The 15,420-nt window shown below is 37.8% G+C and overlaps 1 protein-coding gene across 5 annotated transcripts in view; it reads left to right on the top strand.

The window, feature by feature from the left end:
* The window catches only part of Gapvd1 (GTPase activating protein and VPS9 domains 1), a 674,762-nt gene that overhangs the window by 617,140 nt on the left and 42,202 nt on the right, over positions 1–15,420 (top strand). For all 5 annotated transcript variants that reach the window (XM_067138086.2, XM_067138089.2, XM_067138085.2 and 2 more), the window contains 2 exons: positions 108–305; positions 14,229–14,380. In XM_067138086.2, the coding sequence (XP_066994187.2) occupies positions 108–305; positions 14,229–14,369 (339 nt within the window). In that variant the 3' untranslated portion in view covers positions 14,370–14,380. The remainder of the gene's footprint in view (positions 1–107; positions 306–14,228; positions 14,381–15,420) is intronic.

The raw sequence follows: 15,420 nt of genomic DNA, 5'->3' as shown, positions 1-15,420 counted from the left end.
TTCTCCTTCTCTTCTCTTCTTGTGGAAAAAACTTTGTAAAATTAGAACTGGCTGATGTTCAAACATATTGACTTTATATACACAGAGAGAACCAATATTTGTTACAGATGTACCATTATGAATGCCCATGGCCATCAGCGCAGGCAGAAGTGGCGGCTATATCTGCATATAAGACACCACGTGATAAACTACAATGTGTTTTCCGCTGTGCAACCACTATCATGAACCTGTTAGCCATGGCAAGTGAGCGTGGAGTTCCAGCTGCTGATGACTTTGTGCCTGTGCTGGTGTATGTGCTAATTAAGGTATATGTTCTTATGAATTTCAATTTCCCCTTGTTTTCATGAGAAGTCAAGGGAATGGAATTAATTCTCTGTTCTTTCATGTGCGAGATAAAAGCAGTGATGTTTTTAGGAGAGAGGAATCGAGGCAGAGCTTACTTAATATGTATATTGAAAAAAATATTCCTGGTAAGGGAACATTGGATGATAACACCTATAATCCATGATAAGTACACGTAGCAGAAGAAATGGTCATGAAAAAGGAACATACCTAGAGTTAAAATGGAGGAACAAAAAGTTAATTCTTTTCCTTGGTTTGGAAGTTTGAGGATGGCATTGAGTAGCTTAGAGAGAATCTTTTCAATTGACGTCTTTGAAAAAATTAAAGTAGTTTTGGAATATATCTTATAACAGGTATTCAAATACCTTGGGATAGATAGAAGTCTGCGTGGGTCGGCTTGCAGTATACTATGTGTCCCAAGTTTAAATCAGCAGTCTTCATTACCCGAACATCGAGGAAAGATTTCTATGAATAAAAGGACGGTGTCGCCATGGGCAGTCCTCGGAGTCCGGTGATAGGAAATTTCTTTATGGATAAGTTCGAAGAAACAGCACTCGAGACTGCACCACTGAAACCTAAGGTGTGGCTGCGCTTCGTAGATGACACCTTCTTGATCTGGAGCCATGGGAAAGAACAATTACACCTGTTTCTACAGCATCTGAATAGTATTAACACCAATATTCAGTTCAATATGGAGACAGAAAACAAGGAAAAGCTCCCTTTCCTCGATGTTCTATTAATGAAGACTGCCGATTTAAACTTGGGCACATAATATATTACAAGCCGACCCACGCAGACGACTATCTTCAGAAGGTGTCCAACCACCACCACCGACTAAAATACGGAGTGATTAAGACGCTAGCCGACCGTGCTAAGAGAATTTGTCAACCTCAGCACTTAAACGAGGAACTCGGCCACCTCAAAGGGCCCTACTCGATAATGGGTACACTCATAAAGACATCCAGCGAGCACTCCATTCCAGATGTCCAACAACCAAGAAGAAAGAAGAGGAGCGGCCGGCACCTAAAGCCTTTCTGCCGTATATTGAAAAAATAACTGACAGAATAGGGAGGCTACTGGAGTCCCATGGGGTTGAAACCACATACAGGCTGATGAAGAAAATCCAGGAACTGCTGAGGTCTGCCAAAGACAAGCTTCATCCTCTCTCCACAGCAGGTGTCTGCAGCTGCAGCCAGTTATACATAGGCACTACCAAATGCAACATCGGCACACGATTGAAGGAGCATAACAGACATAGCCGGCTGGGACAAGCAGATAGATCATCAGTCACTGAACACTCGCTGCTAGCAGGCCATGACATACACTACAGTGACACCGAAATCCTGAAGCACACCATCAGCTTCAACCGTAAGGAAGAATCTGAACGGGTAAGCAAAGCCTGGTTTCCAGTCCTGAAAGCTTTAAATCCTGGAGGACACGATAGCCGAGGTAGACCAGAAAAAAACAACGGGTGATCAGTGATCAGTTGCCTGTCTCCGCCAAGGCAGGTCGATGTACACTGGGCTCCCTAACGCTTCAACCAGTGGCCGAAGAATAGCCAATCAGCGACACCCCCCGCCACACACACACACACACACACACACACACACACACACACACACACACACACAATGGCGGACCAATAGGCGAGCAGCGTACCGTATCCTGCACTTTATAATGAGGTGGAATACAACAGCACTTCATTCCACTGAGAGCTTCACTGCTATCAAAGTCAGTCAGAACCCTTGTTAATGCTGAATGCAGTCTTCAGTGAAATGTGTGGACATTCACTCACTTCTGGACCATGGCCTACAAACCCGGAAAACTTTGACGTGATTTGTAACGCTGACCGTGGAAGCCTCAATTGCTACAGTAGACAGAGTGGCTAGCAGTTCTAACTTCTACAAACTCGTAAGACGTCTACTTTGGGATAAAAGAAGAAGTGCCTAAGAGAACCAAGGTGACTGTTTAAGACACACTTTTTGCCCATTCTTATATACAGTACAGTCTAGAAACATGTACACTGAAAGAGAGGAAATCTGTAAATTGCAAGCATGTGAAATGAAGTTCCTACGAACTATCCTCCAAAGAAACATGCAAGGACCATGTAAGGAACGGTGACATCAGAATGGAGCTGTAAGTGGACTTGTTAGAAGAGAAGCTAAGCACTTCGAGACTAACATGGTATGGACATGTAAAGCGAATGCATGGCACAAGAACACTACGTGCATGTCTAGAAAGAAGGGTTGAAGGAAGAAGGCCAGTGAGAAGTCATAGGAACAGATGGCTATACTAGCTGATAGAGGATGTGGAGAGAAGTGGAGGGAATTTGGAGTCAGTGGTGAGAGAGACGGCATTTCTGGACAAACAATGATGACGAAGACTTGTTCAACACTACCCTACCCAGCACGCTGGAGGGGTTCTATAAGATGATTTTGCTATAAAATAATAGCTTTATACCAATTAAGTTGTACAGATGGATGCTAGTTAATGTAAATAATGTTAGTTATCTGGTGAATACATTCATTACGATCTCTTCCATTGCATCATCTTAAAGCAGATGGAATCTTACACTGCTCTGTGATTAGATGTAGGATTTTGTGTGGGCTATACTCTTTTACTATACAGTAGAAGTCCACTATAGTGAGTACGGCATATAACGAGAACCCCGTTATACCGACAGTGTTTTGCTGTCCCTTCAGAATTCTTATATTAAACTGTGTGTTATCCTTCGGTTACAGCGATCGCCCTATCACTCATGCATCCGTTATTATGAGCGATTAAGTGCGCGCAATTTTTTCTGTTACCGATATTTATGCACCCCAGTGATTATGTTGCATGCAATCGATTATCTTCAGTATCGTTTCCTTGCTACATCCACTAGCGAGTTCTCTCGTCGACATTTGAAGGCAATGTCAGAGTCTGTTAATAATACCCGTTGACTGCTGTTCCATAAAGAAAATTCAAAATGAAAGAGAACATATTTTCGTAATAAATGTGTAAATAACTTGTCCGATAACAGTTCTTAACTGTTGATAAACTTAACCATGATAGGTTAATATGGTTGAGTGATCCGTATAGACTTGTCTGAATCTATTACAGAACTATTTAAAATAGTTTTACTTGAGTCCGCCTTGTCATTACACCTTATAATGAAAGAAAACTATTTATTTTACCGCACATGTACTATTTTAAATAGTTCTGTAATAGAACAGTTCTTAACTCGTTAAAATAAGGCTGACAAAACGATCACTTAATTTTAATGCTAAATACTGCAATTAAGTAAAAATGGAATACTCTTCGAGATATGGCAGAGTGCATAATTGATTTCACAGGTTAGTTTATATTTTCTCGCGTCTGGTTAAATTACAGAAAGATATTATCATGTAAATACCTTGTAAATGTAAATAACAGCTGAAGTAAACTATCTCTTAATTTTAATGTTATATACTGAAATTAAGTAAGAATATGATACACCTCAAGATATGGCAGAGTGCATCACTGATTTCAGAGGATAGTTAATATTTTCTCGCATCTAGTTAAATTTCGGAATACAGAGCTTGATAGCTGCAGTTGCTTAAGTGTGGCCAGTATGCAGTATTCGGGTGATAGTGGGTTCGAACCCCACTGTCGGCAGCCCTGAAGATGGTTTTCCGTGGTTTCCCATGGTTTTCCGTGGTTTCCCATTTTCACACCAGGCAAATGCTGGGGCTGTACCTTAATTAAAGCCACGGCCGCTTCCCTCCCACTCCTAGCCCCTTCCTATCCCATCACTGCCATAAGACCTATCTGTGTCGGTGCGACGTAAAGCAACTTGTTAAAAATTTCGGAAAGGCTATCCACATGTACATTTTTAGCGAGAATAATTCATTTCTCTGCATGCGTTTCAAGTATGTTTTCATGACACATATACGGTTAGGTTAGGTGACGCCATTTGAAGAAGAAAACTCTGGAGTGATACCGTATTTCTCCGAATCCAAGACGACTTTTTTTTCCCACAGAATCTCATGCAAAAGATCAAGGGTCGTCTTGCATTCCCAGCCTGACAATAATGAATAACACTGGCAACTCTCCCAGTAACCATGCTGCTTCTTTTCACCCCTGCACGCACACGCACCCACAAAATTTGTGGACAATAAACAACCGCCTCTTTATTATACATAGCTAGCCGTGACAACCGGTTGTACAATGCCAGTGTGTAACATCACTGGATCTCGGGAAATAGTGAAGAGAGAATGACATTCTATTAGCCTCTACAAAAACGTTTCTCAAATCTGCAGAATGGCATCAAAACACGCGAGCCTTCGAATTCTTAGAAAGGCCACGGCTACTCAGTGGCAGAGTTAGAACGCGTCTACTGTACCTGACTCTTAGTAAAATTAAGTTTTATAGGCAGCAAGAATATTAACGTGATGGATAGTCGTAAAGATACGTGGAACAGGTATTGCCAGCAAATTTTCAATGGGTTCTCGTCAACATAATAATGCCTATTGTAAGTTAATGGTTATTAAACACGCGGAAATGTACAATAGTTGTGCAACCGCAAGATAATATGGCATAGTCCTAACTAAAGCCAATATTTGGCATCAGCATGAAGACAAAGATAGCTAAAAAAAAATGTGTACTGTAAAAAAAATGCATTCAGTGGTCCACAACAAGGACACTTTAAAGAAGTTGAAAATGAAATTGTGAGGTATGTGCACGAAAAACACAAGGTCGAAAAGGCCATACTGTGGCGCAATAAACTCATTCATTGACCTTCAACGTCTGTGATTAGGCTTATACATTGCTAGTTGCTGAAGTTGGCCAAACCCAGCAAGCAAGACGTGCGTGTAGCAGTAGCCAGTTATATCTGACGCTGAGTAAAAGTACCATAACAGTTTTATAGACAGCAAGAATATTTTCCTGACAGATCGCGGTATTGAAGAGATGCATGGAATAGGTATTACCGGCAAATTTTCAACGGGTTCTCTTCGGTATTATGTTGCCAATTTTAAGTTATGGTCATCAAACCTGCGGAAGTAAAGAATAATTGTGCAGGCACAAAAAAGTGCGGCATAACAAAAGCTAATGTTCGGTGTTTAATAATAGTCTAAAAATGCGTACTGTACAACAAAGGCATTCGTATGATCTTACAAAGCACTTTTTGAGCCTGATTTAAATTTTTTGAAGGAAAAAGTGGGGTTCATCTAGGATTTGGAGAAATACGGGGTACTGTAATTTTTTCAGAATGAAATTAAACATACACTTTCACGTAGCATCGGATTTTGAAAAATAACAAACAAGTAAGTCGTAGTTTCGATATCATCCGCGGAAACGTAAGTTTTGAACAAACTGATTGCGGTTTCATACCGATATTAATGTGTAGGTCGTTTTCCGACTTATACAAAAATCGGATATAACGACAATCCTCTCCATAGCGAGTAAATTTTCCGTTGTTGTGGATTCTCGCTATAATGGACTTCTACTGTATTTTTTTATTTATTTAAACTTTCCTCATTTGAAGCCTGCCATACGACAAGGTACACTATATTTACGTGAATAATCCCCGCACCCTAATTTTCGGAAGGCCCATTCTGAAAAAAAAATGAAATGAACTGAAATTCCTTCTGTCAAAAGAGTAACATAGGCATAAACAAACATTTTTTTATCACTTTGCGAGGTCCACTTGGTTTTTGCGCAAATATGACCATGTAAATTTACGGATATAGCTGCTTTGCCTGAACATATTCGAGATGATAAAAATACATTATTACTGCTATAAAATATATTTGCCATGAAAATTAGCAAGTAGGCCTAGGTATTTCAATAATCTGAACTTGCATTAGGCTTGATTCCCTGTAGATTGAAAGATTTGTTGTCTCTTGCATCACTAGAATCCTCTCCTAAATTACTTACAAATTCGTCACACTCCACATCTAAAACACTTTTCATGTGTGGTCTTTTTTATGCGGATATTAAAACGACCAGTGGTGGATAATTCTTTTCATGCAATGTAAACACTTGAAACACACACATTGGTGAACTCGGATGTTAGTTTTGCGATATGGTAAAACCTCGTTAATTCGAATTTGTTGGGACGCAAAAATTGGACTTCGAATTACATGATTTTGAATTAACAGCCAAGTCGTACTTCAGAAATGCCAACCCTTGCCATATCACAAAATATTCTAAGATCCATTCCTGCTTGCAGTTATCATAGATTCACAATTTAAATCTTTCAAATGCCATGGAAAAGAACTATTTCCAAAATTTGTCCAACAAGGCACATTTACAGTATTCAAATAATGCATTGCCCAATTCCAGCCTCTGAAATAACAAACATTTCATCAGGTGTCGGTCAGGACGTAGCCATGGCTCCCGGCATAGTAAAGGCTGTAACAGCAATGATATTGCTGAGTTAATTGAAAGTGTTTTAGACAGTAATTCAGATGATAGTGATGACGATTATTATAATACAGCCAAAACTGGTTAGGACGTTTTTGTGGGATCAAAAAAATGTCATAAAGAGAGAACGTGCTAAAAAATTAAAAACAATTTCGCTGTTATATTTAAGGATAGGTTTGAACGTAAAAATAATTACGATGAAAACAAAGAAACAAGTGTTTACAATTATAATTAATTAAATAATGAAATAATACATTTTAAGAACACCAACACAGTAAAAAATCAAGGAAAAACATTCTTAGAAACGTTGCTTAAAATTTTGTTTAAAGTTGTCATCGGAATGTCCAACATCTGGGCAATTTGCATATGTTTCATGTGTGGATTAGTATCCTCTTTCTCCATAAACTTTAATTTTCATCATTTGTAAACTGTCTAGCTTTCTTCTTCTCCATAACAATGTCCTGTAAACCACAACGCGTAAGTTCAGTAATTTATGTATGTAGTTGCATAATTCACTTATGAACATAAAATTCACTTACAAACACAAAATTAAGCACCAACACATCAGGCGAGTTACTGTTGCACAATCCAAGCAACCATAGCAAAGAGTGGCTTGGGACTGATGCTCCCTGCAGCTGTAAGCCTACATGCAGCCGTGCTCTGGGGACGTGGAATTAGGTTCTCTACCAAATCCTTACCCAGGCCTTGTTGCTGGCCTGTCATGCTTGCATCTTGGCTGGGAATGCTAATTTAAATTTCTTATGGTGGGAGTTACAAAAGTATTAAAGAGTAACGTGAATTTGCTATCCAGGTTTCTTTAGCATGTATTCAATAGGACATGGTCTGGGACTTCGGCATAATGGTGTAATAACCAGGGAAATGCACTAGAGAAGGACGTCTTAACCAGTTTCGACTGTATTGAAGAGATTTTACGTGAAAGTGACGCTTCATCTGATACAAGTGTGACATCATGCCTAAAGCCCTGCGTGCAAAAGTAAAACATAGTCAATTGGTGTGGGTTAGTAATAGTGATAACCAACCAATCACATCACTGCCAGTGGTGTCAGGACAACTGAGAGACAAATATTTAGATGATTCTGTATTGGAGTTGTCTGTTTTTGGAGTTTATGGACCCGTTGTTTTCCCATATTGCACGGGAAACAAATATTTACGCTACTGAAAAATTATCGGAATCAGAGAGGAAATAAAGAATAGAAAATGGCAAGTGGTTTTGACACAAATGAGGATGAAATTAGTGTCTACTTTGCCCTCTGCATTCTGAAACCTGATCTGGGGTTTTATTTTAAAATGTGCTAATTTGATTAAATTTCATTCAGAATCCAAGAATATGGTCAGAATGTAGAAATAACCCCAAATATGATCATAATTCAAATAAAAGTACAAAAATGTCACATGACACAAATATGTGATCCCATTGGTCTGATGGCATCGTCCAGGTTGACTGTATTAGCAGACGAAATAACACAGTGTGCTTTGAAAAGCAGGATACAGTTCACGTGTTTCTCCTTTATGTTAGTGTCTGGTAAGCTTAAGTGCAATTTCTATACAGTGTGTAATAGTCTGTGTCTGTGCAGACAGTCAAGGAGAAAAGTTATAAATGGTGTATGGTTCCGATGTAAACAAATATATTGCATACCACTCCAGACAAATTATTTATCAATGTGCCAAAGGACAATAAAACTAAGGAGAAATGCCAGCATCATAAAGTCTGCTGTGAGAATCATTTTTATGTAAATTGAATTTGTTTGAACTTTCAATCACTTTTCCATGTCTGCTATTCTAATGGTAAAACATTAAACTTGATCTATGATTCTTTAAGTAAATGCCTCAGTTACCTATTGGAGTATGAAAGTAATAAACAGTGAATAAGTTAATGCTGATTAATAAAGTATTCTCCAAAGATAACCCAAGTTTTCATGATCCATATCAAATTTTTTTAAGATGGTCTATAAACCAAATTGTTTGCTCTAATTGTACCCGTTTATCTTGGCCTGCGACAGTTATTTATCCATTTATTTAAGAGTTTACATTTGTAAACAAATTTAGGTCACAATAATAATTATTAAATTAATGTCGTATTGTCCAACTTTTTCAATACTATATTATGCAATATTATTGAATTACATTACTGAACAAGGGACTAGTTTCAGCCTTGGCTGGCCATTTTCAGCCTTAATGTAATACATCTAATAACTAAACAAATGTAAAAATAAACAGGTGACATGAAAACTAATGTACAAACACACAATTAACTTTAAATCTGGGATGAACTAAGTGTAAAATCTGAAAAATAAATTAGGCTCTAAACTCTGAGCATCTGGAGTAATCTCATCATCCAGACTCTTTCTTGTATTGATGTTCATAAAATTGTTAGTTCCATCACAATTTCAATTGCAAAACAGGAACTGGTAAATGTTGAGTCTGTAGTTAGATCATCAATCACCAAATCTACTTGAGTGGTGTTAGCAGTATGCAAACCACTGGATGCCACTGTAAATAACCACCAGCTGACTCAGAACTGCTAGATGGTGTTTCCACATTGACCAACATCAATAAAATGTTCCCGTAATACTTATTAAAATCATGCTGAAATGCTGTTGGACATTGTCAGGACGGCGCATGAAGATATGGTTAAAACTGACACATTCTTAATTTGTGGCTGGTATAAATTTGCAATTCATTGTGGTGTCCATAAAGTTAACCTCAATAAATGAGAGATAAAATTAATGAATAGGAGAGAGTGAGAGAGAGAGAGAGAGTGTGTGTGTGTGTGTGTGTGTGTGTCAAATGGCATAGGTTATATGAAACGTACCTCTCGTTGCGGCATGAGGTGCGTGTTGTGTTGTTGTGCGCCTCATACTAACGGTTGTGACACCCAACTTTCTTAACAGCAAGTTTAAGAATCATCGTTCTTCTTTTCAAATTATTAAAACCCAAACTAGAACAAATAAGATTTGGCTGAGAGAGGGGATCAAATTTTTGTAAAAGATAAAGTCCTTTCTTAACCGTAGATCATATGCGACTCACCTTGAAACTACAAGTTTACTTTCGGATGCTCACTGGAACCTATTTCAAGCCCAAATTGACAATAGATTATTTATTGTCATTATCAAAGAAACAACAAACCCTAGACAAAAAGCTGCATACGTAATTGAACTCTAAACTCAACAATAACTATGCTCAAGAAACCAACAAAAACACTAGGCCTAACATGCCCAACCAATTTCACCCTGCGATCATAAATTTGTCCAAGGTGCGATTGAATGAAGACGAAAGTTCCATTTTAGCCAAGGCCCCTAAACACAGTTGGCCTAATTTTAACACTCTGAACACAGCCATCACTATAACAGTAGAAGCAGAATTAGCCATTAGCAAACTGCCAGCAGATAAAAAAGATGAAGTAAGATTTGAAGTAAAAAGAAAATTAAACTCCATTCTTAACCCAAAAAACAATATTAACTTCCGTAATTCACCCCTTACTACTCATGACAACAATAGCTACAAGGTTTCGATTCTCATACAAAAGCAAATACATACTCTCAAAAAGAAAATCAATGATAATCTTATAATTGCAAAAGCAGATAAAGGTAACACTACTGTCATAACGGACAAAAACGAATATGTAAGCAAAACAAATAAATTTTTTAAAGATAGCTCATTCTCTACAGTAAAGAAGGACTCTACCCTGAGAATCCAATGTCAACTTAAGCAGACCCTCAAGAATACTTCATATCTATTGACAGATCAAGAAAAAACTAAATTTATTAATATGAACCCAGGTTTACCCACTGCCAAAGCCATCCCCAAGATACACAAAACCAGCGTCCCCATTCACCCGATAATTAACTATAGATCGAGTCCGTTATATAAAACATCACAATTCATTCAAAGATTTTTAAGGAGGAACTATCATTTTTTGTCGAACAAATCCGTCAAAAACACTAAAGAATTGAACGATAAATTTAAAAAGTTTAACATTCAATCCAATCATTCTTTCCACTCATTCAATATTGTAAACATGTATTCTAGCATACAAATCTCCAAGATATACCCAATCATTTAAAACAATTTAAGCAAATTCAGTGGCCTAAGTACAGTAGAAATACAGGATTTCATGTCTATGCTTAAATTAGTTATAAGCAACAGTTATTTCACTTTTGATAATGCTATCAACAAGAAGGATTGGCTATGGGATTGCCGGCTTCGGGTATCTTAGCAGAGATTTACTTGGATTTTTTGGAACACACCAAAATTGATGATGATAACTTTGACAACATCCTTTTCTGGGCAAGATATGTAGATGACACCATAGTAATTATGGGTGAGAACATCACAAACGCTGCTACCACCCTCATTAATCTAAATAGCATCAACCCACATATACAATTCACACTTGAATCTGAAATTGAACTGAAAATTAATTTTTTAGACTAAATTATTAACTTAAGATATAAGATTTTCAGAAAACCCACCCAAACACTCACTACAATCCGTCAACAAATAGTCATATATTATTTTCAATAAAATGACGTAATATATAAACGCTTTATATTTAAGAGGTTTTTTAAAGTTAATTATGGATAAGTTTTTTAACGGCAAACCATAAGTGTAAGTTCTAGAACAATGTTATCAGTTTAACCTTGTAATAATATTTATAGCTGAAGATGTTCAAAATATGAACAAAACATGCCCTATATTTTAACAATTAAGCAGTAAAATAAGGATGAGGTCCTAATTTTTAATTGCTTTTAATGTATTGAATAGGTGGAAATCAAAGTTTTATTGTTCTCCTTTTAACAGACTTTCGATACAGAAAAAATGAGGATAGTCTCTTGCAAAATGAGTATGTTCCGAGCTGTCAGTGGAGAGATGGCATGGGGTGACATCAGTAGACGAAGAAGTTTGAGTGGTGTCTTTAAAAGTAGGAAAGATCACAGTATGAAGATAAAGCTAGAATTCAAGAGGACATATTGGGGAAAATATTCATTTATAGGAAGGGGAGTTAGGGACTGGAATAACTTATCAAGGGAGATGTTCAATAAATTTCCAATTTCTTTGACATCATTTAAGAAAAGGCTATGAAAACAATAGATAGGGAATCTGCCACCTGGGTGACTGCCCTAAATGCAGATCAGTAGTGACTGAATAAGATTGAATAAGATATGCGTAGTAGAACATGTTTTGGTATTTTCTAAAGCCAAACATTTGGCTTTTATAAAATGTAAATGAATATTGGAAAACCAACACATTTTAATCGAATAAATTAAGATTTTGTGTAAGATATTAGTGTTCCACTTTTTGTTGCCGGTCATTGTATTTAATCGGGGATTTGTTGGGTGAATGGTCAGTGTTGGGGCCTTCATTTCGGAGGGTCCCTGGTTCGATTCCTGGCCGGGTCAGGGATTTGAATCGTGTCTGATTAATTATTCTGGCTCGGGGACTGGGGGCTTGTGTTTGTTTGTCCCAACATGCTCCTCTTCATATTCATACAACACATCACACTACCAACCACCTTAGAAACACGCAATAATGATTACATCCCTCCATATAGGGTTGGCGTGGGAAAGGGCACCGGGCCGTAAAACGGGGCCAAATCCATGTGCCGCCGTTTGCACCCGCACCCCACAAGTGTGGGGAAACTTGGTGGTGGTGGTGGTGGTGGTGGTGGTGGTGGTGGTAGAAGAAGTGTGCTTATACAGTAATTTAGGTTGCTTTCGTTGTAGATGAAAGGACTCTATCTCTTGAATACTATTCAGATTAAATTAATTTAGCTATTCATTATATATTCTGTGTTGTCTTTATAAAACTCATCACTTCATGCTCAATTGAGACAACTACAGTATAAGAAATTATTGAAAAACTTTGTATAACTTTTGAGCATTTTCCCAATAATTAGTTTGAGAATATTTTCATTTCTAATCCTTTTCATGCACTTCTCCTATCAAGGAAGAACATATTTGCCTGTGTATTGATAATATATACATTTCTGGTAGTGCAGCATTTTTTGTGTATTTGCATGGATGAATATTGTAAATCTGTGATTTCTCTTATTGATTCTTTTTTAGCCAAAAAATATTGAACACGTGTATTATACCCTTAACCCATAAAAGGTCACAAACATAGTTTTTGTCTGGGCTCTAAATAATTACGAATGTGTAATGTCATAGGATTGTGCTTACGGTGTGTCCCTTTCAGTACCTTTTCCTCAAACTGTTGGCTAATGGTGGATGGCGCCAATTGATGATGATGCCGATGTTTTGGAAGACGACTCGCATTCTGAAATTTATATTGCTGAATTACAGGAATTACATAAACTAGATGAAGTAAATTCAATAAACCAACCTGTGTGGTATTGGAAGAGGTGGGACAACACACTGGAACGTTCACATACTGTCTAAAAATGTTGAACTCTTGCTCGCAATAAAATAAGAACCCATTTACCTCAAGTGTGGAGACAAGTCGTTGAAGCATGTTCTCCACTAGATGTGTGGAAACTTTTTCACTGGCGATATGAGTGACATACCCAAATTTACAAACATATGGATAGAGAAAAATGAAAGTAATTATTCGCAGAAAGATACCCTGTGAACATGACTGCAGAAATTGAAGCCGTATTTGGTCTTTTGTGTATGTCAGGAATTCTGAAAGCTGCTCACCTGAATTCGGAAGATCTTTGGGCATCAGTTGGCACTGGTGTGGAATTCTCTTAAAATTGTATGGCTATAAAGCGTTTCAAATTCTTACTATGAGCTCTTATATTTGATGATATAAATAGCAGAGAGGAACAAAAATTGCTTGATATACTTGCGCCAATCCAAGAAGTGTTCAAGAAATTTGTGGAAAACTGCCAGTGTAATTATGTAATTAATTACATCACGCATTGTTAAAGCAGGCAGTTATTGTGTTTTCTTGGTGTTTTAATTATGCCTTACTACTTCTGTAAAATATAACATTGCTTTATAAAAATTCTGTTACCATGAGAATAAATCTTAATAATTCTAATTTTTGAACAAAAGGTACAAAAAATTAGTTTAATGCAGACGTACGACGCCTATGAGTATTTATTTATTTTTCTGTAATATTCCACCTATAAAGAAATATCAATTGTGACACAAATAAATCATAAGTGAAGCTCTATGATCATGGAGAAAACTCTGTAAGCAACCTCTGATGTTCGAACATTCTACGCACCCTCTCACAGCTTAAATTAGAGAAATCTAACACTTTGTACTACAGATTCATGTACTATAGATTTCATCATTCTTAATATCATACAATGTTCTAAAATGTGTGTCTCAGCATGTCTTCAGTTAATTATGTTTTAATATATAAAATGAAATGTTTATACCATTGTGGCTCTCTCATTTACAGGAACAGTTGAAACTTCATTATTTTCATTAATATTCTCTTATTTCAGTTGTAAATTGTTTTTTACTTTTGACATATGGTAATAGATCCCATCTGTTTTGAATGTCCAGGCAAATCCTCCCTCACTCCTGTCTACCATTCAATACGTAGACAGTTTCTATGGCACCAGGTTAGAAGGTGAGGAACATTACTGGTGGACCCAGTTTCGTTCAGCTATTGAATTCATCAAAACCATGGATTACAGTGACTGAACCATCTTAAGGTAAGAGCTGACATTCCATTCCATTAAAATCTATCATTTCTTAAAGTTGGTGACATTGTTGAATACTATTCAGATTAAATGAATTTAGCAATTCATTATACTACTATCTTTATGCAATTCACTATGCCAAATTAAAGTGAGGCAACTATGAGAGACTATTTTCTGTAGACCAGAACAGCTGTTGTCATATAAACAGTTATCCACTCAGACTTCTTAAGTGAAGAAGTGCAAGATTCTCAGCTGGAAATTGTTGAAGTTTGTATAGCAGTTGAGGTTTTCACAGCCGGCATTATAAACAATCTCTGTATTTTCTGGGCTTGTAGGCTGTGGTCCAGGAACATACGTTGGTCTCAACGTTTCACCAAAAACTGCGTTTGGCATTTTCAGGAGGTTCCAAATGACTATGATGGCCACGAAACTCTCAGTGGAATGGAGTGGTGTTGCAATTTCACCTCAATATGTAGTGCAGGCTGTGGTCCACCATGGAGCAGGCCAGTCGCTGATTGGCTGTACTTTGGCTAGTGGTAGTGCAGAGTACAATGCGCTGCTCACTTATTGGTCTGCTATGGTGGTGGGATGCGGTCAATGATTGGCTGTTCTTTGCCAATGATTGAAGCAGAGCAGAGTCCAGCATTGGTCGACCTGCCTGGGTGGAGACAGGCAACTGATCACCCGTTGCTTTTTCTGTCCTGCCGTGGCTGCTGTGTCCTCTAATATTTAAGGTTTTCAGGACTGGAAGCCAGGCTTTATTAACCCGGGTGCAGCCCTTGTAAGGCAGACCCTCCGAAGAGGGTGGGTGGCATCTGCCATGTGTAGGTAATTGCGTGTTATTGTGGTGGAGGATAGTGTTATGTGTGGTGTGCGAGTTGCAGGGATGTTGGGGACAGCACGAACACCCACTCCCCGAGCCAAAGGAATTAACCATTTAAGGTTAAAATCTCCGACCCGGCCAGGAATCGAACCCGGGACCTCTGGACCAAAGACCAGCACGCTATCCATTTAGCCATGGAGCCGGACAAAGTTATCTTATAAAATACTCG

Source organism: Anabrus simplex, chromosome 1 (assembly GCF_040414725.1).
Source record: "Anabrus simplex isolate iqAnaSimp1 chromosome 1, ASM4041472v1, whole genome shotgun sequence".
NCBI lineage: Eukaryota > Metazoa > Arthropoda > Insecta > Orthoptera > Tettigoniidae > Anabrus > Anabrus simplex.
The sequence above is the reverse complement of the archived record's forward strand: the minus strand, read 5'-3'. Positions and strand labels throughout refer to the sequence as shown.